General features: G+C 40.4%; 1 protein-coding gene across 1 annotated transcript in view; it reads right to left on the bottom strand.

Moving 5' to 3' along the window:
- The window catches only part of LOC124788632 (fatty acid synthase-like), a 507,799-nt gene that overhangs the window by 378,198 nt on the left and 102,402 nt on the right, over positions 1 to 27,199 (bottom strand). Inside the window, exons 3-4 of the mRNA XM_047255903.1 lie at positions 16,009 to 16,161; positions 15,658 to 15,831 (exon numbers count right to left, since the gene is read on the bottom strand). Coding sequence (XP_047111859.1) covers positions 15,658 to 15,831; positions 16,009 to 16,161 — 327 coding nt within the window. The remainder of the gene's footprint in view (positions 1 to 15,657; positions 15,832 to 16,008; positions 16,162 to 27,199) is intronic.

Here is a 27,199-nt window from a genome sequence, read left to right as displayed (position 1 = left end):
TAGACACACAAACAAACACAAACATACACACAAAATTCTAGCTTTCGCAACCAATGGTTGCCTCGTCAGGAAAGAGGGAAGGAGAAGGAAAGACAAAAGGATATGGGTTTTAAGGGAGGGGGTAAGGAGTCATTCCAATCCCGGGAGCGGAAAGACTTACCTTAGGGGGAAGATAGTAACTGTTCTCAAAAGAACAGATACCACTGATGACCGTGCAGCTTCTCTAGAATAAATGATAATTAAATGAAATCCTCAGCTGCCAACAGGTGTTGTCATCAACAACACCTGTCAAAGAATGTGAAAATGATCTTAGGCAGATTGGTAACTCAGAGAGAGAAATTCCTGACAGGAACACATTTAGAAGATTGGTTTTAAAATGGCATCAACCTCCAAAAGACACAGAGGACCTTTGTCCTAAGAGTATAAACAGGAACTTCTTGGTGGGTTCAGAAGATACTGGCTGGAAGTCAAAGCTGGAACAAGAACAAGACCTAGATGCTAAAATAAAATTGGTTGTTATCACCACAGACCATAGAAGCTCAACTCGAAAAGAAAAGAAAACTGTAGGCTCTATCTCAAACACTGAACTTGAAGCATAGCTAGCCTATTCCATCAGCGTACTTGTAATGTTCCTTTCTTCTTCTTGTTTGTATTAACGCATTCAAGTTTTTTGTTCATATACACAATAACATTTAAATTCTGAAGCTCCTAAAACTCAACAATAGCCAAACATAGATTGATAGTTTGTGAGCCTAATTTATCTGAATTCAGTAATGTGTTTTATTTGGCCTGAAGTGGTGATTTAATGAAATAACTAAAATTCTAAATTTTGATTATTCTAAATACAGCAAAGTTAAGACAGAGATTCCTGTATGCATCTCCTTAATGAGATTAATTACCTCTGTTTCCACTGTAACAAATAGCCCATACTGCAGTTATCAATTTTGGAAAATACTTTCAAATAAGTACTAAAGTCACACGCTCAAAATACGCTCTATGCATTATACTTCTGCACCATGTTTATCAATTTATACATAAATATGTGATATTCAATGTTTTTACACTTATTATTGCCTCCTGCTAAAATTCTCATTGTCAAAGATGTTGATGGACTGACAGGAGAACCATCCTGACCTGACTATAAGGTAGCAAGAATTCTCTGAAAAGTAGAGATTATAGCTCAAATATATACCTAAAGAACTAGCTACTGTATTTGTGAAATTCTTTATTTGAAGTGCACAAATGTAAATTAAAGACTGTGATGTAAATAGTCCAGTGGAATTGTTAGAGCGATTTATGGCTGAAGTGTTATACGAGTTTGGTGTGGCAGGAATACACAGCCAAAGTATTACTGTGTTTGTCTTCTAACGTTATCTAAGTACCAGTTTTGAACGTCTACATATAAACTATATGGATTGGAACATATTTAAGTCGGAGTCCAATAGCATGTAATGCAAATTATTTTGAGTGTGCACTTAAGAAGATCTTGCCTGTTAAAGGAAATATGGATATTAACTGTCACTTCCCAATACATTATTCTCTGATGAAACTGCCACAAATAATATAGCGCTTTTTCAAAGCAACAGCTCAGTTCATGAAATCAGTACTATATGTACAAAGAATCTACAAAAATATTTCATGTCGGGTGTGGTCCAGAAACGTTTTCATTACTCATGAACACACATTTTCAATGTGTTTTAATTTTATTTCATGTTCCGGAGGTCCCACTGTGTTGGGCTTGCAAGAACACAAAATGAGTCAGTCCTTATATCTATAGTAGAATTTTTGCAGCATAATTACTGTCAGAGTCAAATAACATTACAGGAATTCAAATTCATAATTATATTACAATTTATATTCTCATAGACACTAAGAAACTATATAAGGCACAAGGAAAATTATATTATTAGTGATCAGACCACCATAAATAATTTTAAAGTCATATAATATTACACTCACAGTGTTCAGCTATTTTTTAAGAAATGATGTAAATTATGAAATGCCTTTTTCAGCAAGAATATTTTTGTGAGTTCTTAAACTTAATTTTGTTGCTAGTCTGTGTGGTTATGTGCGCAGGAAGACCTCTAAAAAACTTTGTTCCAATGTCGTGCACTAAGCTCAGATTTTTATACTCATTGTGCAGATTATTTCTTCTCCATGTGTTATGTTCATGAAATCTACTGTTCATTTGAAACATCTCTGTATTTTATATAGCTGGTTACCACATAAAACAATGCCATACTCAACCAGTGTAAGAAAATAACCACACTGCTTTTACAATATTACATTCTTCACACATAGTGTCAACATGTAAAGCAAGAATAACTGACTCAGTCTCTTACAGATATCTAAAAAATGAAAAGGCCAGTTTGTTTTCTCATCTATTTGCACTCCAAGTAATTGAGTCACCTATATCCTTTCTATTGATTGGTTCTGTCTCTTTTTCTGTTTTGTACAGAAGTAAATAATAATGATTTTATTAGGATTTAGCAACAGACCATTTGTCTTGCAGCCCAGCCACATGTACTGATGAATCAACTGAAATAATTACACTTGCTTCTGATGAGGTCGCTAGCCATGATGCAAAGTAATAAATCTGATGGTACCGGGTCACATGGGTAAACAACAGCAAAAGATTTAAGGACTGTCACAGGCCATTTTGGCTCACTTGTCACAACTTGCTTATGTGTATTACCTGGTCTCTGGTCAGCCTTTTTACAATGACCTTGCGATACTCGGCTATTTTCTGGACACTGAATTGTACTCTGTTATTTCCAGCCACTAATGTTTGGCTTGTACATGGACAGGTCTATTTTCCTAGTTTGGTGCTAGCTCCACTTTCCTTTCAAGCACATATTGTGCCTACAATGGGTGCACCAACAGCATGTGCATGCACTAAGAGAATGGTTTGTATTAGAGTGCTTCCCAACCTGGCAAAGTTATCGTCCTCTGCAACTTATGTTTTAAGTTATTCAGTAAATCTGCAGTGCACTTTAACTGCCAAGAGGTGCCCATCTCTATAAATCTTTGTTTCTGTTCAAGAAAAGTCAAGATTTATAATTTCCTATGATTTTTTGTACATCATTGAAGTTCACTGAAACCTGCATAGTTGGAGTAGCAGACATAAAATAGTTGGTTTTTGGTAACAAAATACTATGCCATGCTGGAACTGGACTTATGAGGGCACTTTGCTGAGTGCTAAAACCAAGATGAACAAGCAGTTCACTGTCTCAGTGTATGCACATGCTGTTAGTGCACTCATGGTAAGCACATCATATGGCTGGAACAGAGACAGCCTCACACTATGAAAATAGACCTCTCTATGTGCAAGTCAAACATTGATTGCCACGAATAGCAGAGCCCAATTTACTGTCAAGAAAATAGCCAAAAATTGCAAGGTCATGATAAATAGGTAGTACATATCAGTGAGCTGGGACAAGTGAGGCTGAGATGGTACAGCAGCTCTTAAATCTACTGCTGTTGTTTACCCACATGACATGGTGCCAGGGTGTGTATCACCATGCACTAGCACTAGTGATCTCACTGGTCATATGCATACTTATACATCCAGTGGTACTAGGAGATTCCTCACTCCATGGTCATTGTAGAGAACAAGGTGGGTGTGGCACTGCCTGCTGTGAAGGCTGGGGTGTTGCTCCAGATGCTGATGGTAGTGGTAGAGGAGCTGGTTCCGGGTCTGGTTCAAGAGATGTGAGAAATGATGGTACTTCAGACTTTTGGTTTGCTATTGTTTCCTGTGTGAGCTCTGAGTCTGACATCAGACCTGACTCAGATCGGAGGTCGTCCTGTGTGTCATCTGAGTCCAGATCCCAACAGGTGTTCAACAACTGGAGAAGCTGGAATGTCAGGTGTCCACCACCTGGGATGTTGTATTGGAACTGTACACTACATCTCCTTTCGTTTGTCCTTGAAATAAGTGATGTAGAGTGCCTCCACTAACTTGACAGTCCTGGTGGCAAAGCTTACCCCAGATGGCACTAATAAAGCTGGTTCCAGTGCTTGCAAAGAATGCACCTAAGTGTCACCACCAGGACCAGCTGGTGGCCTTACTGTGAAGATGTGGAGCCACATACACAGATGGGCATATGCCAGAATGTGTCTCAGACAGGGCACCCACCTCAAGTGGTATAACTTTCTCTTCTTTTTTCATATGATAGACACCACAACAAATCTAGAAAAGAATGATGGTGGCATCCTTGCAGAACCTGTGGCAGATTTTGATCTTGTATCATGTTGCCTATAAAAGGATAAGAAGGAGATTGGTGCAGAATCAGTAGGAGTGGATGTTAATATTTTTTTCCATCGGCTTCATAAATATTTTTACAGAATGTTATGCAATGCCATTAGATGCAGGGTGAAACTAAGATGTGGCACAAAATCAACCACATGGCCCGTAGAATGGCCCCACAAAATCTACATGCACCCAGTGTAATGACTGGGTAGGCATAGGTCATAACTGGTAAGTTTGGGATGGTACCAGTTTCTGAGATTGACAACCCTGATATTTTTGACCACTAGTGCAACATCCTCATCTACAAATGACCAATACACATACTCTTTGGCACGATTCATCATTCTGGAAATGCCCCAGTGGGACTGAAGCAGGAGTTGCGATGTATAGTAGCGCAGATTCTCAGACTGTCCAGAATTGCTGCTCAGTACTGATTGTCATCCTCATTCAATAACAGGTAACTTTGAAAAGATGAAGGGCAAGGTGTCATGAAAAAGAAAAAAAATCTGCTGAGGTTACTGAAGGAAGCTCATCTGGCCAGCTGGTGTGCACAATATGGCAAACCTGTCTCAATAGTGGATCTTGGAGTGTGGGTGCTGGAAGTGAAAGAAAACTCTTCCACTGACTGTATTGATTTGAATCAGTAAACAAGCAAACAGTTTCTTTTCTATCAATTCCTCATCTGTATTTATAGGGAATCTTGATAGTGCACTGGTATATGCATGCTGAGATGACATACTTTGATTTATCAAAATATTAGTAATTCGATAAGTAAACACCCTGGTTGGTGTTGTAATCTCTGTGATGTTCATTCAGACAACTTTGACCTAGGGCCAAATGTGGACAAAAATGTTTTATGGTCTGTGACCAGATGTAATTCATTGTCATTCAGGAAAATGCAGAACTTCTGAATTCCAAATATAATTGTAAATGTCTCATTCTCTACCTACGAATAATTTTCTTGTTCTATGCTAAGCATGTTAAAGGTGAACACAATACGCTGTTCCAAACCATCCAAGTAACTATGCCATATAGTGACCCCCAATGCTATTTGTAACAATGTTATGAAAAGGATAGTTGCTACTCACCATATAGCAGAAATGCTAAGTCACAGATAGACACAACAAAAAGATTGTCACAAAATAAGCTTTTGGTCAACAAGACCTTTGTCAAAAATAGACAACAGACTTACACACACACACACACACACACACACACACACACACACACACACACACACATAAATGCAACTCACACACACATGGCCACAGTCTCTGGCAACTGAAGCCAGATTATCAGCAGTCATTGAAATTAAGAATGGCATGTTGGGTGGCATGCTCAGCAACAGGGTGATCCAGTTGTTTCTTGTCCACAGTTTTGGTGGCCACTCAGAGATTACAACACCAGTCCGTTTTCTAATCGAAATACTAATATTTTGATAAATCAAAGTATGTCAGCTCAGCATGCATATGCAAGCTTGTTGGTTATACACTACTGGCCATTAAAATTGCTACACCATGAAGATGACATGCTACAGATGCGAAATCTAACCGACAGGAAGAAGATGTTGTGATACGCAAATGATTAGCTTTTCAGAACATTCACACAAGGTCGGCGCTGGTGGCGACACCTACAATGTGCTGACATCAGGAAAGTTTCCAACCGATTTCTCATACACAAACAGCAGTTGACCGGTGTTGCCTGGTGAAACGTTGTTGTGATGCCTCATGTAAGGAGGAGAAATGCATACCATCCCATTTCCAACTTTGATAAAGGTCCGATTGTAGCCTATCGAGATTGTGGTTTATCGTATCACGACATTACTGCTCGCGTTGGTCGAGATCCAATGACTGTTAGCAGAATACGGAATCGGTGGCTTCAGGAGGGTAATACGGAATGCCGTGCTGGATCCCAACAGCCTCGTATCACTAGCAATCGAGATGACAGGCATCTTATCCGCATGGCTGTAACAGATCATGCAGTCATGTCTTGATCCCTGAGTCAACAGATGGGGACGTTTGCAAGACAACAACCATCTGCATGAACAGTTCAATGACATTTGTAGCAGCATGGACTATCAGCTCGGAGACCATGGCTGCTGTTACCCTTGATGCTGCATCACAGACAGGAGCACCTGCGATGGTGTATGCAGCGATGAACCTGGGTGCATGAATGGCAAAATATCATTTTTTTGGATGAATCCAGGTTCTGTTTACAGTATCATGATGGTCCCATCCGTGTTTGGCGACATTGCGGTGATCGCAGATTGGAAGCATGTATTCGTCATTGCCATACTGGCGTATCATCTGGCGTGATGGTATGGGGTGCCATTGGTTACAGGTCTTGGTCACCTCTTGTTCACATTGATGGCACTTTGAACAGTGGATGTTACATTTCAGATGTGTTATGACCCGTGGCTCTACCCTTCATTCGATCCCTGCGAAACCCTGCATTTCAGCAGGATAATGCACAAGCGCACATTGCAGGTCCTGTACGGGCCTTTCTGGATACAGAAAATGTTCGACTGCTGCCCTGGCCAGCACATTCTCCAGATTTCTCACCGATTGAAAACGTCTGGTCAATGGAGGCCGAGCAACTGGCTCATCACAATATGCCAGTCACTACTCTTGATGAACTGTGGTATCGTTTTGAAGCTGAATGGGCAGCTGTACCTGTACATGCCATCCAAGCTCTGTTTGACTCAATGCCCAGGCGTATCAAGGCCGTTATTACGGCCAGAGGTGGTTGTTCTGGGTACTGAATTCTCAGGATCTATGCACCCAAATTGCGTGAAAATGTAATGCACAAGCGCATGTTGCAGGTCCTGTACGGGCCTTTCTGGATACAGAAAATGTTCAACTGCTGCCCTGACCAGCACATTCTCCAGATCTCTCACCAATTGAAAACTCTGTTTGACTCAATGCCCAGGCATATCAAGGCCATTATTAAGGCCAGAGGCGGTTGTTCTAGGTACTGAATTCTCAGGATCTATGCACCCAAATTGCGTGAAACACTGGATGTTGGTTATAAAGCCCAAATATTGTATAGGCGTCAAGGTGAAAAGGATTTTCCACAGAGGGTTCTGCCACTACAAAGAAAGGAAGGTTTCAGGTAACTTCCTTACACATTAATTCCAGAGCTATCTGTCCTAGTACCAGGATTTCATGGTATGTGTTAGGCCACAGCATAGTGGAGATCCGAGATGGAGATACATAGGTTGATTAATAGAGATTGGAACTCCTGAATCAAAAAGAAATAAAATTGGAGTATCATGAGTCATTTCTGACAGGTGTGGTACTGCCCTTGAATTTGTGATGTCGTTTATTTGCATAGGCACACTCATCCTCTGGTGGCTCAATTAAACATCTGCTATTCGGCTGTGGCCAAAATGCTGTTGACACAAATCGTTATAATGTGGGCTAAAACGTCCAGCATGTAAAGGCAAAAAATCAAAACAGTTGGTCATTCCACAAAAATTTCAGTAGCTGAGCTGAGAAACTGTGACGGCACAGGGTCTAATGCCTGTCTGGTTGAGTGCAGGCTGCTCCACTTCTACCTGAATTGTGCAGCAATTTTGCAGTTTCACAGATAAACAGTCTGGGTCAAACCACATTAGCTGATCAGTATGACTGTTCTGATATATAAAAGGTAGCCTGAGCTGCTTGTGAAATGTCGAAAGCCCTAGCAACATGCAAAACTTCAGCAAAAGAATGATCCTACTGCCTTAATGCTTGAGCACTCACTCAACTGTTTGTTGTTAATGTTCTCATCATGTCATGTATTAATGATTCTGTGTATTATCCTCCACGAGAACACATAAAATTGCATTTTATCTCAGACCCTGCAGATCAATGATATTGCTCTGTAGTGTTGGAGGAGCTCTAAATGAGTGGCCACCTTCAGCATTGTTGTAAAAAAGTGTTCACTTAAAAGTGAGTTATAGTGGTTAAGAGCAACACTGGTCATTCTGCTAATTGGGGTCATTTTGCTCATTGGCCAATTTTTGCACAAGAGAAATCTGAGTTGCTGATAATAAAAAAAGATCCATGACTCTTGGGGCACTCGGTGTCACTTTCTGTGTGAAATGCTATGCTAAACACTTTTAGTATACTTCCCAGTCTTCTTAAACCTCATTAAATGATTGGAAAGCCAGGTTGGACAGAAGTGATTGCAGACATGCCAGATCCAACACCCTCCTCATGAGCTTGTGCTCATGCCAAAGCTAGACTGTGATTCATATACATCTACATCTACATGATTACTCAGCAATTCACAATTAAGTGCCTGGCAGAGGATTCATCAAACCATCTTTAAGCTACTTCTTTGTGGTTCCACACTTGAAACGCACCTGGGAAAAACATTATGTTTTCTCAAGCATTCCCATATTTTATCCCTTGGTACACTGTCATATGCTTTTTAGAAATCCACGAATATTACTATCAGGTCCTTTCCTTTTTCCCAATACTTCTCCATTAACTGATGGAGGGAGAAAATGAGATCTATTGTTCCCCTATTACTTCTGAATCCATGCTGTTGTTCTTCTAATTGGTGTTCTAGAATTTTCTGCAATCTTTTTTCTATGACCTTTTCCATTATCTTAAGGCAGTGTGATAACAGTGTGATTCCTCGGTAGTTGGTGCATTTCTTTCTACTACCTTTCTCGAGCAATGGTATTATAATTCCTTTTTTCCATTCATCTGGCACTTTGTTTCCTTTTCATATCACCCCCAGCACAAAGTGTAACCGCTGTATTCCATGGATTCCTGCAGCTTTAATCATAACTGCTGTCAGCTCATCTACTCCAGCCGCCCTCACACTTTTCATCTGTTTCAGGGAATTCTCAGCTTCTAATCAAGAGATTGGATCCTGCTCCTACTCTAATTCAATGACTTTGGTGTATTTTTCTTGTACACTTTCCCCACTGAGTAAGATTTCAAAATAATTCTTCATCTCTTCTCTGATACCTTCTATGTCCCTGATGATATCCCCATACAGGAGTTTTTGGTTCCCTTTGTCATCCTGCTCTAGTTCCTGGGTGAATATTTTCCAACTTTTCTCCTTTTCTTCTTTCACAATTCTCTTTGCTTGGAGTTTCTTCTGTCAATATTCCTTCTCCAGTGTTGTTACCTTGTGCTCATCTTTTGGCACCAGCCCCTGGTTCTGATTTCTTTATTCAAACTCCATGTTTTTCTTTGGCATATTTTGTTTTTTAATTGGGTCTTTCACTCTGTTGTTCCACCAACTACTTTCTTTGTCTTTCACTTTACCCTTTGTCTTGCGGCATATCTGCACAGCACTGTTAATGATTGATGCTTTAAATAGGTTCCACTCTTCCTCTACACTACCCCTTTCTGTTTTTGGCAATTTTTGTGCTACTAGATTTTGGAAACTTTTCTTATTTTCTTCTTCTTTCAACTCCCATGCTTTAATTTTTGGCATTCTTTGTACAGCATTCAAACTTTTCTTCTTATAATTTAGATCAGCTACTAGTAGCCTGTGGTCCTTATCCGAGAACTCACTTGGTATGACTTTAGTGTACCTTACTTTTCCTCCAATTAATTTGTCTGTTAATATGCAATCTATAACTGTCTTAGATTTGCCATCCCAGCCATATCTAGTAATCTTATGGCTACCTTGTTTCTTGAAGAATGTATTCTTCACTAAAAGATGATTCCTTATGCACATATTTAGAATTTGTTCATCCTTAGTACTTCATCTTCCATATCCAAAACGGCCCATCACCCCCTCATATCCAATTCTATTCATGCCGATCTGAGCATTCAGATCCCCAATTATCGTAAAGTATCTTCTCTTACTTGGTCTTCCAGTTCTTCAAGGAATTTCGTTTTTTTCTTCCTCACTGCACCCTTGCTGAGGTGCGCACACTTCGAGTATAGTAAAACTATTCTTTTCCAAGTTCACTCTTGCTCTAATTATTGTTTTACTTACATAGCTCACATCTGTAACTGGGTCAACGTCTTTGTGAAACACAAACCCCACTTTATTTTTTGCCTCTTTATTGTGCCCTGCCAGTATAACCTCAGCAGTTTATAGTTTTTTCCCTTCCACTTGGTCTCACTCAAGCCAAGAATATGAATCTTTCTCCTCTCCATCATGTCTACAATCTCTTCAGTCTTTCCTGTCAACGTTATTACATTTGATGTTCCCACTCTCAACTTGTTTTTGTCTTTTTGTTGGGCTCTAGTCTTCTGTTCTTGTTTAGTGTATCTTCTTGTGTTCCTTGGCTTTTCTTCAGGCTGTGAAGAGCCATCATTTGTTCCAGGGGTACAAGAAGTGCTGTTTACTTAGGTATTTTTAATCCAAGGCTCATTCTTTTATTGAAAGCAATAACAATTTTTTCTCATCTGCTGGTCTGCTAAGCCTAACATATATGGGGATTTTCTTTCAGGGGTTACTCCCACAGCCTTTGAAGATCCCTCTTCACCACAAGGCAGTGGTTCCACTCCTCATTTGCCCTTAGGAGGGAAAGGGTGCCTCCTCTTCCAGCTGCGTCGTACCAAAGATGTTCTTCTCCGCCGTAGCTGCAGTTAAGGACTTCACCATATCCCTGGCAAGGGCTGATAATGGTAAGGAAAAAGCGGAGGTTTAGGATAGGATAGGGTAGGAGGCATGCTAATGATAGGTCATTGTGGGACACACTATGTCTGGTTCCTCCCCTTTGGCCCGTCTGGCCTGGGTGACCCTGCTGGTAGCTACGCTACCGCCAGCATAGCCCTCCGGATCCAGAGCAAGCAAACCTCCTTGTCCACAGGGATAGTGCTATGTTAAGGTGGTGTCCCCTGAGGGTTTTTTTTCACACCCAAATGAAATGTAATGTAAATAAAAAGATTTAAACTATGTAGGTAAAGAGGGAGTCGTAGTTAATGTGGGTTTATTTCTTTTCCATGCCACAAGCATTGAAGAGATGAAGAGACACTCTGTGACAGATGAGGGCATGACTATTTGTTGTGTATAATGGTAACTTGAAGGAAAGAACACAACAGTTAACACAAGTGACCCCAATGAGTGAGTGAAAAAAACCTAAACAGGAACATTGAATTTTTTAAAATGGGCAGCAGTAGTGTTATTGTGCTTAATAAATGATGTTTCTTGTTTTTGCAATGTAAGAATACAATTAATTAATTTTTCTGTCATTTTACAGAAATGAAAAATGTTTAGGTTTATTCTGCATTGTTAACAGACAGACACTGGCCTATGGACATGGAAATGGTTATGGGATAAAGTGAGATATTAAAAACAGATGGAATACAAGAGGGATTGTTTTAAGTTGTAAAGATAAGATTCAGAAAGACTGTTTGCAATTGTGAAACATTTGTAAATAAATGTGTATTAGAATATAGTGTAAGTAATCAGATACATTTCTGTTCTATTTCATTATTCAGACTGCACTCTACTTCTTTTTTTCAAAAGATTCCAGTTACAGCTTTTAGTGAATAACATTTCTGGGGTTTGCTATCGCTATGATTGAGGAAAGCACCAATTTCAAATCAGACCACACTGCATTTAATATCACTATGACTTTAATTTACATAACCCTGTCTTATTCTCGACTTTAATTTACATAGCCTTGTGTCTTTTTTTCAAATTACATAAAAAAAAATCATCCATTTCACAAGACTAGCTGACATGAGTGTGACTTATATCATGGCAGTTGCAGTTTATCAAAGGATGAGGGACTCAGCAGGTAATGTCACATGATTTGTGAAGTGATTTTGCATCTGAAAAAACCAAAAAAGTCCTATGAACATGTATCCGATTTTCGATCCTTACATAGTTGGAGTGTAAGAGGACTACACACATCCATGAATGGATCTGAAGGCAAATGTGAATATTACCTACCACAATTCTGTGTAGGCACTATGACGGACAGAATAATGGTGGGGCAGATGAATGATCCATTCCAAAACAGGTGCGAGGGTTCTCCAACGTACGGCAACACTGTGTCATCACATTGAGGCAACAGCTGCAAGCATACCCAGTGCGTAAGTGTGGATTGGATCAGTGAGCAGACAGGAGATCAAATGAATGTCATGCTACGGTGCTGTTTAATTGAACAAGTCCACTACATCCATCCGGCCGGTGTGGTCGAGCGGTTCTAGGCGCTTCAATCTGGAACTGCACAACTGCTACGGTCACTGGTTCGAATCCTGCCACAGGCATGGATGTGTGTGATGTCCTTAGGTTATTTAGGTTTAAGTACTTCTAAGTTCTAGGGGACTGATGACCTCAGATGTTAAGTCCCATAGTGCTCAGAACCATTTGAACCACTGTGTCCACGAATAACGCCATCTCGCATATGTTCACCCAGAAGAATACACAGACGCGTATCTGTGTATCAGTACTGTAATGGCAGTGCCCTTGCGGCTGCAACAGGACAACAGAGACGTTTACCTGATCGATTAATCTGTACGCCATAGTATACCGGGGTTTTTCAAACACTACATAAATTCAGAACACTACTTCGTGTACATGTAACATCAGAACATGAGGCTGTCTAGTCAGCTGAAAAAGGGATGACACTACTGCAATGGTGCATTGGAGTCTCACCACTAGTACATGGTGCATTAGCAGTCAGCTCGATATTCCACGAACTTGAGTATGTCACACGTTACATTCTGAGGGCTTATATCCTTTCCATGTGCAGCCTGTGAAACATCTGCATCAGATGACTCAGTAAGCAGACAACAATCTTCTGAATGGTTGGCCATACACAGAGACATCACGCAATTAAGTTTATTTAACGATGAGGCAACATTTACTCAATGGGATCAGGAACACCCACAACTCTCATACATGGGTGATGGAGAACCCACATGACACAATGGAAACAAGATTCTAAGTTAGATTCTCAGTAAATATTTGGTGTGGTATGACTGATGATCTGGTGATAGGGCACGTACTCCTACAAAATCGCATGACAGACGCAACATAAGCATGTTTCCTGACTGAAGATCTACCTGCATGTATTTGCCTGCATTAAAGATCGACAAAACAAATATGCAAAACACAACACACCCTCCAATGCACTGACAAGTGCACTGAGTTGGGTGAGGGACTTTTTGAACACCTCTTGTAGGGTGGATCAGTCATCAGTCCCTCCTCTATTCTGACTATCACAGCACTTACACAGCATTTTGGTAAATAAAATTCACATTTGTCTTCATAATCATTCATGTATATATGTAGTCATAAACTGGACACATGTTCATGGGACTTATTTGGTTTATTTCCAGATGTAGAATCACCTCACAAATCAGATACTGGTTTTTGGCCTGGGATCTTGGTAAACAATTTTCAAATACTTACTACATATAGTACTTTGTTCACCTCATGGACACAGTTCAGTATACACAGTTTTTGTAGTCTTATAATATTCTTTCTGGCACCTCTTCATTTGATATCTTAATATCTGTACACAGGATCAAGGCGATCTGTCCTTATCCATCAACAACAGAGGCATCTGCTTTCCAGTATATTTCACTTGGTCCTCTTCAGCTCTTTGGATCATTTTCTTGAATAACAGTGTCCACTTCTCCTATCCTTGCCAAAACATTTTATCAGTCTTAAGCTCTTCAACAATACTAGCACATCAACAACTTACTTCCCCTTCAGCATGAAACAAATCTCCCTTACAGGCTTTCCACCTACAGACATTGCACAAATGAGTCGTATTTCTTCTAGACCACATCAGGCTGCCTTCATAACTACCACATTTCATTTTATCCACAACTATGTTAATATTATTTTTAAAATATATGTAATCAAGAATCACATATTGTGTATAAATGGAGTCTTGCTTCATAATTACAACATAGTTCTGAAACTTCCTGGCAGATTAAAACTGTTACCAGCTCAAGGCACTAACTTGTAACTTCTGATTTTTGTGGAAACATGCTCTACAAACTGAGTTATCTATGCCTGACTCACAAGCCACTCTCAAAACCTTAGTTTCACCAGGAGCTCTCTCTTACTTCTCAAACTTTATAACACTGGACTCGCATTCGGGAGGACGACGGTTCAATCCCGTCTCCAGCCATCCTAATTTAAGTTTTCCGTGATTTCCCTAAATAGTTTCAGGCAAATGCTGGGATGGTTCCTTTCAAAGGGCATGGCCGATTTCCTTCCCCATCCTTCCCTAACCCGAGCTAGCGCTCCGTCTCTAATGACCTCATTGTCAACGGGACGTTAAACAACACTAACCTAACCTAACCTCAAACTTTATAGAAGTTTTCCTACCTGCCTTGTAGGTCTAGTAAGCCTGAAAGAAAGGATATAGCTTAGACATAAGCTAGGGTATTGCTTCCAGACTGGATTTTCATTCTGCAGCAGAGTTTGTGCTGATGTGGAACTCAGCTTTAGTTCCACCAGTACCTCTCTCCTCAAATCAGCATACAGTCATCTGCAGAGTGAAAAGATCATTCTGGACAACCTAGGTTATTTGAAATATGTAACAAAAGCTCCTTGCTTGCTTACTGGTTAAAGTCTATGCTACAGAGAAGTTACAGTAGTGTAAGTCGTGGCAGAATGTGCATGATTTAGGAGCAAAGGTAACAACTTTGGCATGTCACTTTGCTGTGGACGACTGTTCAGTTTCACTGGCTGCATCACAACCCCTGCCATCTTGATCTGTCCCCTCCGTATTAGCTACAAAGATGGGAACTGTCCTGTGACATATTTTTCGTTTGCCTAATCCTCCAGGCTTCAATCTCCACAAGCCCCATAACCTCTCCACCCTGCTCCAAGGCAATAGCTTTACTCATCCTGTGCCTACACCCTGTTTTCTGCAGTCTCTGCTTCCTCTATTCTGTCACCCACTCCCAGTCCACTGTTCCAAATCATCATCATTGTGCACTGCACTAGCTCACCAGAGCTGGAGCCCATATCACATTCCTATCCTTTGCATCTGCTGCATCCCATGAGCCATCAGCCACTCTTCTTCAACCCTCCTTTCCACTTCTGCTGCCTTTCTCCCCTCCCCCATTCGACCCGACACAACCCCCCATTGTAGTCAAACTGTAGAACTGCAGATACAGAATTGTGTATTCAGCCTGTACAGAAGTGTGTGTGTGTGTAACTATCTATGCCTGTGGCAGTAAACATGGTCCCCAATGTCCACTACTGGGCATTCCAGCTTTCTTGGTGGACAGCAGGCAGTAAAAATTTTAAATACATTTTCATTAGGTTTTCACAAAATTTTGACGTAAAGTTTGTTACTTTCCTCCTTCATAAAGCACCACTGCTGTGGAACCACTGTGTCAATAGAAAATTGTACTAGTAACAGAATACAGAAGTGGGCAGTAGGTGAAAAAATGTTCACTACCCACAGTCCATGGCAAAAGTTAAGCTATTTTCAATCTTAATTTATAGTATGTACAAATACGTACCTTTGAAGTCAAAGATGTATGATATTCTATTTGCAAGAAGACTTCTGAAAGAATGTAATGCCCCTGTTTTGTTGAACAAGTGCAGACCAGAAAACCAGTAAAACTCAGAATCACAAAAGCACAGTCCCACAAAAACACCAGTACGAGAGCCTCGGAGTGTTAAAGGATTCACACCTGTAATACAAGGACAGCAGATATAAAAATAAGTGTTACTAAAGAAGTCCGTAAAAAGGACATTTGCTTGTCTATATGACACATAGAGTTAAAATATTTGGATAGAAAGATGGACTATATCTGAACAAGATTAATTTATTGATTATTACGTTATTTATAGTTCAGTTAGTTACGTACCAGCATCAATTATAGCTTCACACACAACTTCAGTCATTATGCGAGCTTGTGGATCCATTTTATCAGCTATTGCAGGGGGAAGATTAAAGAATTCTGCATCAAAATGTGAAAGGCTGTTTAGCTTGCCTATATGGGGTTCTTCACCCCACAATCCTGTGAATTAATTGAAAACATGGTTATACAATAGTAATTGTTTTCACATTCTCTCTGTAAGATAACACAAACTGCAAATCTTTTCTAATATTATTTCTACATGAGATATAGTGTGTAGTATATAGATCTGCTCCAAAGTGTGGACACTTAATAGCCCCATCCCTTTTGCACTTGCTTCCCCTGACACGTGACACAGCTGACTTCCCAAGTGATGAAGTGCACCACTTCATGTGGGTTTCAGTTTCAGTGCAAGAGAAAAGTTCAGAATTGTTTTTTGGGGGGGATGGGGTTATTGTATACAGTCCTTGTTGGGCCCTGTCTCCCCCATACAGGGCCCCTCTGGCAAGCCATGCACAGTAGAGTCAAGCAGTGGTGATTTGTCATGTACTTCCTAGAGAGGCGTCAGTATCCAAGGGTAAGGATAGTACCTGAGCTACATTTGGTACTGTAACTCAGGTTTGTGACTCTTGGCAGCTCAATCCAATACAGCTATTTGCTACAGGGCAAATTTATTTGCCCAAGTGTCAGTTTGTCACACTAAAAACAGGGAAAACTATGGAACACAGCAAAGCACATCTATTGCAATCCATTTATAAGAAGGTAAGCACCTAATATCACCAACATCCACCTACAATGTGAAGTAGCCTCTGCCATGCTCTTCACAATAGCTTACAGAGCATGGGTGTAGATATGGACGCATGCTAAACATAACACACTAAAAGCAACAACATCCTGAATTCTAAATTTCCCACAACAGCAGCAGCAGCAGCTCACATTTGTTCACTGCTACTAGTTTAGTCTTTATGTAAGCGTAATCTAGCTTCACACTTAATTCCTACAATTATTTTATCATCGAAAGAGACACATTCATATATAGAGATTGCTAATTATTATGACCATTACAATATCACAATGAAGGGGTTGACCAGTGTTCATGAATGGTTGGAAGCTGCACTAGACACTGCTAACCAGTTCCATACGACCACTGCTAACTGCACTAGTGATGGAGTGGCAGGGCAATCCCATGTTGCAAAGATGTTGTGAAGCTTGAGAGCTACTCTTTTTGGCAATGTGGCCTGCAGAGAACCCCCAACCCCAGTCTGGCACCAGATGGCCATCTGATGATGATGCATGTGATGTGTCCAGATACGAACCTGTTCCACAAGAACACCGTATGTGGTCAATGGCCAAAAGACAACCCACACACTTCTAACAAACTGGCTGTAAGTTTTGCTTCCTGCTAGTAATCAGAGACCTTATTTTTCCTGCTCATGCAGCAGTTGCTCCTCTGTCATGGTCAGGGCACCGACAGAGTGGAAAGACAGAGCTTACAGTTCTAGACAGTTCCACTGTTAGTGCATTGCGGCCTCTCTTGAGGTAACTGTATTACAGAAGTGAAACAAAACAAATATGCATGAAGTGTATATCCCAGGAGGAACTGTCTGCCAAGTGGCCGAGGTCATACTAAGCGCATTTGAGAGCACAGGATGCAGTCAGCTGCAGAACATTTTTCACATAGGGACCGATGATGTCTTTTTGGAGACTGCTCGAAGTGGTGAAGGCAGCTAGCCATACTTGTGAGGACTCTGCAAAGCTGTGCATTTACAGTGTCATTCTGAGGAATGATCAGAGCCCTCTGGTCTGGAGCTGAGTGTAGAGTCTAAACCAGAGGATTCTTGATTTCTGTGACAAATCGCTGTAATTTACTTGACATCCATTACACAGCAGAAACTTGTAAATCTGCATACTACCACCAAAAAATTGGCACAAGTGTTGCAGGGAACATGTGGAACACACTTTTTTTTTCTTTAGATTGGACAAAATCCAAGCTTCCCATAGAAAATGGCCACCAGATAAAACAATTATTTCAGGAGGCCAGATAGCAAATTCAGCACATGAGAACTGCAAAGTATTTGCTGTTAACTGTCATAGTATTCACAGGGTGTAAGTAGTCTGAGGACACCTGGGGAAGTACATAATGTGGGTCTCCCTCCACCTCCTTCATGCTGACTCCCCTCCAACCCATCCATCTCAACAAAATGTCACTCACACATTACCTCTCACAGACAGTCACTGGCCTCATCCACCCTGACATACACACTACCCACCATTTCCCTGCTGCTCGCTTCCCACTAAATTCAAGAAGTGAAATAAGTAGGGTGAACTTAAAAAAAGTCTATTTTATTTTAATTGCTTTGGTGAATTGAAACATAAGCTTAACAGTTTTCCCCTGAACTATTCACACATGAAGCAGCTATTTCTCCCTCATTACTGTACATAACAAATATTGCTTGCGACCCAAGGTACACGTTAATTAAATATAAAACTAAATTCTTTCATTTGAGAATCTGTATTTAATTCGTACGGCAATATTTTTATGATCAGAATCAAAAATATTAAAATTTATTCATCACAACACTGACTAATGTCACAAAAAGTGAAATAATATCTTGTAGTTGTAGTAGTAGTAGCTTCATTCATCCCTAGAACTCTTTTTACAAGGATGTCAAAGTATTTACAAGTTTTGACAAATTTAAAATAAGCTAATTCATATACACATACATTTACAGACTTCTAGTTAGAGACAATCATTAGATTTACTCCTGGTATACAATACTTCTTTTACAAATAACTTATTAAATAATGTTATGCCACACTGTTCAGTCATATCTCACTATCAATCACTGCACATACTATACACACATTGTTTCATAACACTTCACTCACTACACACACAAACACATACACTGGTGATCTCTGGACCGTTTTCTGTACTGCAACTTCCAATTTGCTATCCTGAAAAACTGAGACAGCATCCCTCTATAATGAGTGAGATGCTGTGCTCAGAAAGAGAAAGAGGTGTTACTGCTGTGCTAAGCGTAGCTTGGGGTAAGTTTTTCTAGGAAAGGAAAAAAGAAGAAAAAACATAGTGTGAAGGTGTTATGTGGACTGTTGGATGTTTTATAATCATTATTATTATTTATTTGTATGACTTTTTTTACCAAACTCATACTCTGTTTTATCTAAGTAATCCTTCACTGTATAAAATGTATTGCACAACACATACTTTTTAATTGCCTTTTTAAATAAGTGTATTTTTGCAATTTCTTTACCTCTAGATCTTATAATTAAATGTTTCCCTGAGACATTTAAGTCTCTTTTTATTGTCTATGATACTAATGGCCCAGATATCGCCAGTATGTGTGTTTGTTTGTGTAGTGAGTGAAGTGTTATGAAACAATGTGTGTATAGTGTGTGCAGTGATTGATAGTGAAATATGAGTGAACAGTGTGGCATAACATTATTTAATAAGTTATTTGTAAAAGAAGTATTGTATACCAGGAGTAAATCTAATGATTGTCTCTAACTAGAAGTCTGTAAATGTATGGGTAAATGAATTAGGTTATTTTAAATTGGTCTAAACTTGTAAATACTTTGACTGTAACTTCTATGCAATACTCGAAAAATACTCATTTACATAGTTTACTAAGAGAAGTGGATTATTTATTACCTTATCCCCATCCCTTAGTAGTATGTTATTCTTCATTTGTTTGCCTCTCCTTGTTTCCTTTTTTATAATACCCCAGACTGCTTTGCTTTTATTCTCTGCATTATATATTATTTTGTCATTAAATGACTTTTTTGCAGCAATCAGCACCTTCCTATAGATCTTTTTGTATCTATGATAGAAATTTAAGAATTCTGAATCATTGTGACTCTACGATAATGATCGAAGCAGATGAAATGAATTAAAATTTGTGCTACGACTCTTTTTCATGAAATTGAGGTATTTAAAAAAGTGTTTGGGAGGTCTTCTTAATACCTGCTGCTATCCATCTGTTTTTGTAAGGTGTTGATACAGACATGCATACTTTTGGAAATGCCTTTTAAAAGTTCAATTTAAATAATGTGGAGAATTTAGAAAATTTCATATTCACATTGGTTTCCTTGTGCACTTCATTCCAACTTTGTTTTGCTAGTTCTTTTGTAAAATATTTTATTTTGATTTTCTGACTGATGGCGTTTGTAGGCTTGTAGTTTGGGGAATGATTATACAACTGCACTATAAAACAAAAACGAGTAGACAATTAAAAAGAAGTACATAAGCCTGAATATCCGCGTAAAATATAAACTAGTCCTACTAATCAAAGCAAATGCTATGGACCCCCCTCATTAGGGGATCTCGAGCCTTGGCGTAGGACAGATATGAATGGTATTGTATGTAGTATCAAATGGAGAGACGGTGGTGTCCAAACCTAAAATGAGTAGTAACGACTTTAGCTCATTTCTGAAACTGAGTGCTGGCCACATTATGTGTCGAAAGTTGACAACACCGCAAAACTTACGGGGGAATTTCCTAAAGTTGTTTGAGCTAGTTGTAATAACCCGATCAAGTACGATGGTTGTCCAGAAGGTAAGTTCCAATCGGTTGCGAAATCGAAACCACTGGGGAAATCCAGTAAAGCTTTGCACAGATGTGTTGGGCAGTGTCTCTAGTATGCCCGTCGATCGTGCTGCGTCGCTCTTTTCAGTTTTGAGTGAACAGTGAGCACGTAAAGATGCATAGGGAATAGCGTCTCCCACCAAGTATGAGGGCCTAGTTAGAGATTTTGCCTGTGTCATGCAGCCCACATAACACAACTGTCGAGCAGTTCCTTCTTCGTTCCAATTCTCGGCCACACACTGCAGGGGCAATGAAGACGCTTCTGCAGCGTTTCCGATTAGAACTGTTTGATCACCCACAAAACAGACCGTAATTGGCTCCCCCTGAGTCTCACCTCTGCTCATAAGAACCACTGTCTGTGAAGACAAAATTTTTCCACAGACAACGAGCTGCAGACCAGTGCAGATAACTGGCCGAAAGCACAGCCGGCTGCTTTCTATGACGAGGATATTGGGAAGTTGATACAACACTACGACAACACTCGAAGTTGGAGCGGTGACTACGTAGAGAAGTAGGTGGAAGGTGTACCTAACTGTTGGAAATAAAACGTTTCTGGTTTTCACTGTGGTTTCCATTTCACGACCGATCGGAACTGCCTTTCTGGACAACCCTCGTATAATATCGTTATACTGATTGTAATTAGAAAGAAAGTAACCAATGGTTTATTTTTGTGAGTCTGCTATTACACGTTCTACAGTGTATGAAGCTACTTTTCGTAGAATACTTTTGATACGAGTCGTCTAGAGCAGGGGTGCCCAACCTTTTAGTTTACCTGGGTCACACTGGAAGAAGGCGAGTATTTTTGGGCCGCACATAAGGTACTTACTTGACACTAAAAATAACAATAAAGAAGTTCGATGGAAATGGTTGCTGTTCTCAGGGTGTTCTCAAAGTCTTCATCTGAGATTTTGGTTCTAGTTTTACTCTTGAAAATAACTGTTCTTAAACGTAAGTGCTTCCAAACAAAGATGATGTATACAGGGTGGTCAGGAACGGTGTGGAAAGCTCGTAAGGAGGTTGCAGGTTAGGGTGCACTGAGAAATAACTGTTAAGAAATATATTCGATATGCTGCGCGTTTCCGTGTTTGCTAATCAGGGAGTTGCGTGTGCAAATTCAAGCGCCCTGTCTGATAGAATTAGTGCAGGTGTTCTCATAGCGTAGATGATAGCTCACGACACTGCTCAGCCCTTAGCTCAGGTTTCATTGTTACTACCGTCCCATGTCCAATTGTTGTAATGTTCTCTTCTTTGGTTTTAGGAAACCATCTCTGGCGTGCTGCTTGAATTTGTGTGTGCAGTTGCCTGATAGGCGAACATAATGCTAATTAACTCGAAAACAGCACAACGTATCGATTTTTTATAACTGTTGTATCTCAGCACAACCTACTCCGCAACACCCTTACAAGCTTTTCAGACTGTTTCTGACCACCCTGTGTAGCGCATGACTATGCAACAATGGATATTTGTCTCTGCGCGGATATGATATGTAAAAGTCCGACAAAGATACATGATCAGATTGTTCTTTTGGCTGGATGCCAGACTGCAGCTCTATGCATTCCATCTGAAAATCTTTGGCAACGTACCTGTAGTGTTTGTAAAAGGTCTAGCATAAATACAAAAGTTTTGTTTATTTTTCAAAAGTTCTGAAATCGATTTTCAAATTCTTGCATCCGATTGAAAAGTATGGGTGCATATTTCATTCCTTTCTTAGGATTATGTTTGGCCAATATGCTGAAATGAAGAAAAAGAATGTTTGCATTTACTTGTGCTTGCCACAATTACAGTTTCATTCCGAACGTATTTATTGTTTGAAACATTTTGCCGGCCGGTGTGGCCGTGCGGTTAAAGGCGCTTCAGTCTGGAACCGCGTGACCGCTACGGTCGCAGGTTCGAATCCTGCCTCGGGCATGGATGTGTGTGATGTCCTTAGGTTAGTTAGGTTTAATTAGTTCTAAGTTCTAGGCGACTGATGACCTCAGAAGTTGAGTCGCATAGTGCTCAGAGCCATTTGAAACATTTTACTGATAAGTAGATTTCTGTATCTGCCCACCCAGTTGGTATCGTCAAGTTCCAGCACAGGTTTTGCTTTTGATATCATGAACAATTTAGTTTCATGAATTACGCAAAAAAAAATTATTTTTATTTTTCATCTTGCCTCAAGTGAGCCACCTTGCTTCTGTAAAACATACGGTATCATTAATATTCAGCATCCAAGCTTCTGAGGAATTTCTGGAACTGATGATGATTCGGCCTTGTAGGAAGCTAGTCCGTGGGCTGTCCAATGACGAATTTTGTACAATTATCAGCTATTTTAGAAATACCACACTACAGTAAAAAGATTTCGTAAAAGCCCATTGTAGAGATCTTAATGTTAAAATGTGGCTCTTATTTGCAGCAATGGATGCAATATCAGGTCAAGCCTGTTATAAAAGTAATACGATACTTTTAGATAGCAAATATTGGCAATACTTCCAGTCCACATGAATATTGCTAACTTCTACCAACTTGTAGTGATCAGAACTAAGATGAAAAAGATTCTTTATCACAATTGTACAGAAATAGCACAGAATATCCTTGTATATCTATAAATTAATTTTTTACTTGCTTTGCACCGGATGCGGCCCGTGGGCCGCGTGTTGGACACCCCTGATGGGCCGCGTGTTGGACACCCCTGGTCGAGACTGAAAGTTGCTTTCTTGTCGATGGGCTGTTGTTGCATAACGTATTGTCGTTTCCCGGTGTCTGTGTTCTTTATGTGTTGTTCCTTTGCCGTTCGCTGCGGACTAATGGGATACAATACTACTGTTTAACAACAGAAGAAGAAGAAAGCACTTAATGTAGTCGATCGATAATTTTGGTTCTTAGTTCACAAAAACAAGTATGCGCCTGCCGATACTCAACTTGAGAGTCAAACTGAGACCAACCAGAAGTATGGCAGACACTCTTAGAACGAATTATTGCCGTTATAACTTTTTTAGCAAAATGAGGTCTTGCTTTTCGGGGTAGTGATGAAATTATTGGGAACCACACAACGGAAATTATTTAGGTTATTAGGCTTAACAGCCAAATTTGACATTTTTCTTGCTCAACATACACATATACACGCAAACAACGGAAAGGGACAAACGTATTTGTCAAAAACAATATGCGGGGAATTTATCCATCTACTTGCATCAGTCATACAGGATCAGAATATTTACGAAATTAAGAAATGCAAATATTATTTCATTTCATTGGATTCCACTACAGAAATATAGCATGTAGACCAACTGACTCTGACAGTGCACTGCGTCCTGTCATCCGGGCCAGTGGAAAGATTTGTAAAATTCCTGGACATGGAAGGCCATCCTGCTGAGCATCTCGCACAAAGCTAATTAGATTTTTTATAAATGAGAATGACGTGATACCGAATACTGTCGTGGGCAAAGCTATGACAATGCCAGCAACACGAGTGGGACGTACAGTGACGTAGAGGCACGAACAAAGAAGAAAAATAAATATGCAAATTCATCATATTTGGTTGTCAAGTGTGCTATAGAACGCTGTACAGGAGGGATGTCCAAAACGCGGCCCGCATACGGCTCAAAGTATCAAAGCGGTCCAAGAGGTGAGCATCTACCGCACGATCGGTATAAAAAAAAATTAAAAATCCTTTTATGTAAAGTCGTGATAAACAGAATATTTTTGATCTGAAACTCTTGCGATACGATACTATTCTCTCTCTCTCTTTTTCTCAGCGATTACTGTTAGTAGCGCAAAGATTAAGTATACTATGTACAGCCCAAAAATACTTTTCTTCTTCCAATGTGGCCCAGCCAAGCTAAAAGATTGTGCACCCCTGCTGTACAGAAACATCACCCCCCCCCCCCCTCCTCCACCACCGGATCTACCTATCGATGAGGTCTGCTTTTGAAAACACTGAAAGAAATTAGTTAAAAAATTCCGTCTTTGGAGAGGTTGTCGGATACTAGGTGATCGGTCCGAGGAGATGCTACGAAAGTAATTTTATGGGGTTTTTACAATATCAGGCAAGTCTTGAATGACATATCTAATAACATGGATCAAAATGCAGAATTTCATTATCAGGCTTACTGGCTAGTTTCGAGGATGGATAATTTGGAAACGAAAATAATGACTGCCGCTTGGAACGAAATTCTAGAAAGCTAGCAAGGGACATGTGCTTCGCTGTGACCGTCTGATCAAGACCTGTAACACAGGTTATGTCCTTTATAAATCCTTACACGGGTGCGTCGAAGCAATGCGGTCCACATTTTCAGATATTGAAGCAAACGCCAAAGTGCAGAACGTCTGTGAAGAATATTAGCAACAGATTTCAAGTCGACACAGGCGAAATACAAAGTACGAGCATTCCAGCTGGTTTACCACACTCGATGAAGATGGAGAAAATCAAACACCTGGACAATATTTCGAAATTCAGATGTTTATTGTCTTAACTGATAATGTGTTGCCTGCATTAGCTCAGCGCAAGGAAGCATAACAACAAGGGGCTAGTGTATTTGAAATATTTCGGCAATTTAAGTATTTAACAGTAGAAGAGATTTTGGAAAGAACTCCAATTATCGTCAGTGCTTACCCTGACGGCTTGGAAGAAAGCCTAGGTGCTGAGCTGGTGCAGTTTTATGAGCAGCTCAAAACAAATTTGGGTGCTGCTTTTGACAGCAAAAGGCACACGTCCCTGCAAAGGCGGTTTTGTGAACTTTTCGTGGAAAATTCATTAGAATCGTGTTTCCCAAACGTAGAAATAGTCTTATGCGTTTACCTGTCTTTGATGATCAACACTTGCAGTAGAGAACGTTCTTTCTCAACACTGAAGCGCATTACAAATGGGTTGAGGAACGCCATGGAACAAGAACGTCTAAACTATCTTACCTTAATGAACACAAAAAGTGATTTCCTTAGATGCATTGGTTTGGCTAGTGTTCTCTCTAAATTTACCCAACTTAAATAGAGAAAAGCTCGTTTTGTAAAGTGCTGTTTCATTTCATATCCTAAAATATGAGGCGTAAAGCAAACTAAGGACCTTTTCTTAGAACATGCTACGGGCCCCGTGCTAGCTGAATCCGGCACTGATGAAATGTACTCGTATTTGTGTACTTAATGGTTTTTGTTTTATGGGCGTCTGACCACGGACTAAAGGTTCGGCTCCAATGCGACGACTGTAGTCGCTAAAGCGCTGAATTCAGGGCGTATCCCGTGTAAAAAGGTCTTGATCAGACGACTGCAGCAAAGAGCTAGTCGCTTGCAAGAGTTCTAGGATTTCGTTCCGAGCAATTCCAACTTTACCACAGTGTACAAAAGTGGAAGAAAGCACCAAGATGCCGACTGTCTCTCAAGAAACCCTGTGCAAGACCATCAAGACTTTGATGAAGATAGTGACTGTCTCGTTGCACTTCAGGATCTCTCTGCTGAGCAGAAGAAGGACGCCAACCAAGATATCTCAAATTATGCTTGCCTTAAATCGGTCAGAGGATGTGAAAGGACAATTTAAGGTAGTTGATGGGTTACTTTGCAAGAAAAACTTTGATCCGTTTGGAAAGAGGTGGCTACCAGTGATTTCTATGTGATTAGATATTCTACACCTGAGGCCGGACATACGATAGGATCCGCAAGATATTTTTCCGGACAGGTTTATTGAGGAGTGTCCGTCACTATGTATCGCACTGTCGAGAGTGCCAGAGGAAAAAGGCAGTTACTCAGAAACCACCTGGCCGACTCATACCAATTCCACCAGCCGAAACGCCTTTCCAGCGTGTTGGGATTGACCTCCTCGCACTATTTCCAACGTCTGCTAGCGGCAATAGATGGATTATAGTTTGCACTGATGCCATTACACAAGCCGTGAAAACAGTCGAAGCATTCAAGGTAGCCAAATTCATCGTGGAAGACATTGTATTAAAACGCGGATCCCCCAAGGTCGTTAATTACGGATCGAGGGAAAGTTTTTCAATCGAATCTTGTGACAGTGATAAACCGTCGGAGCAACATTACTTATCACATGACGACTGCCTAAAATCCACAAACTAACGGGCTTACTGAACGCCTTAATAAGACCTTGGCCGACATGCTATCAATGTTCGTCAATGTTCAGCAGAGCAACTGAGATGAGGTGCTGCCTTTCGTGACGTTTGCCTTCAACACCGCCAAACAAGACACCACAGGATTTACGCCATTTTTCCTGGTGCATGGGGGTGAGGCGACTACAACGATGGACACTGTTTTTCCGTTACATCCTGATGACGTGGACAACGACTTCATCGACCAGGTGTTAACCAGAGCTGAGGAAGCTCGGCAGTTAGCTCGACTGCGCACGCTGCAGGCTCAAGAAAACGATCGCCGAAGGTATGACGCGAGCCACCGCCCCGTTGTCTACCAGCCAGGTGACCTCGTCTGGATCTTCACTCCTGTTCAGAAGGTTGGTCTCTGTGAGAAGCTCCTCAGGCGCTACTTTGGACCTTATAAGGTTGTAAAACTGATGCTGCTTACGAAGTTGAAGATTTCGACCCTGACGCAAGACGGCGAAAGATCAGAGATACGGTCCACGTCCTTCGAATGAAGCTCTATAAGGATCCGGCA

Source organism: Schistocerca piceifrons, chromosome 3, assembly GCF_021461385.2.
Source record: "Schistocerca piceifrons isolate TAMUIC-IGC-003096 chromosome 3, iqSchPice1.1, whole genome shotgun sequence".
In the NCBI taxonomy this organism is placed as follows: domain Eukaryota; kingdom Metazoa; phylum Arthropoda; class Insecta; order Orthoptera; family Acrididae; genus Schistocerca; species Schistocerca piceifrons.
The sequence above is the reverse complement of the archived record's forward strand: the minus strand, read 5'-3'. Positions and strand labels throughout refer to the sequence as shown.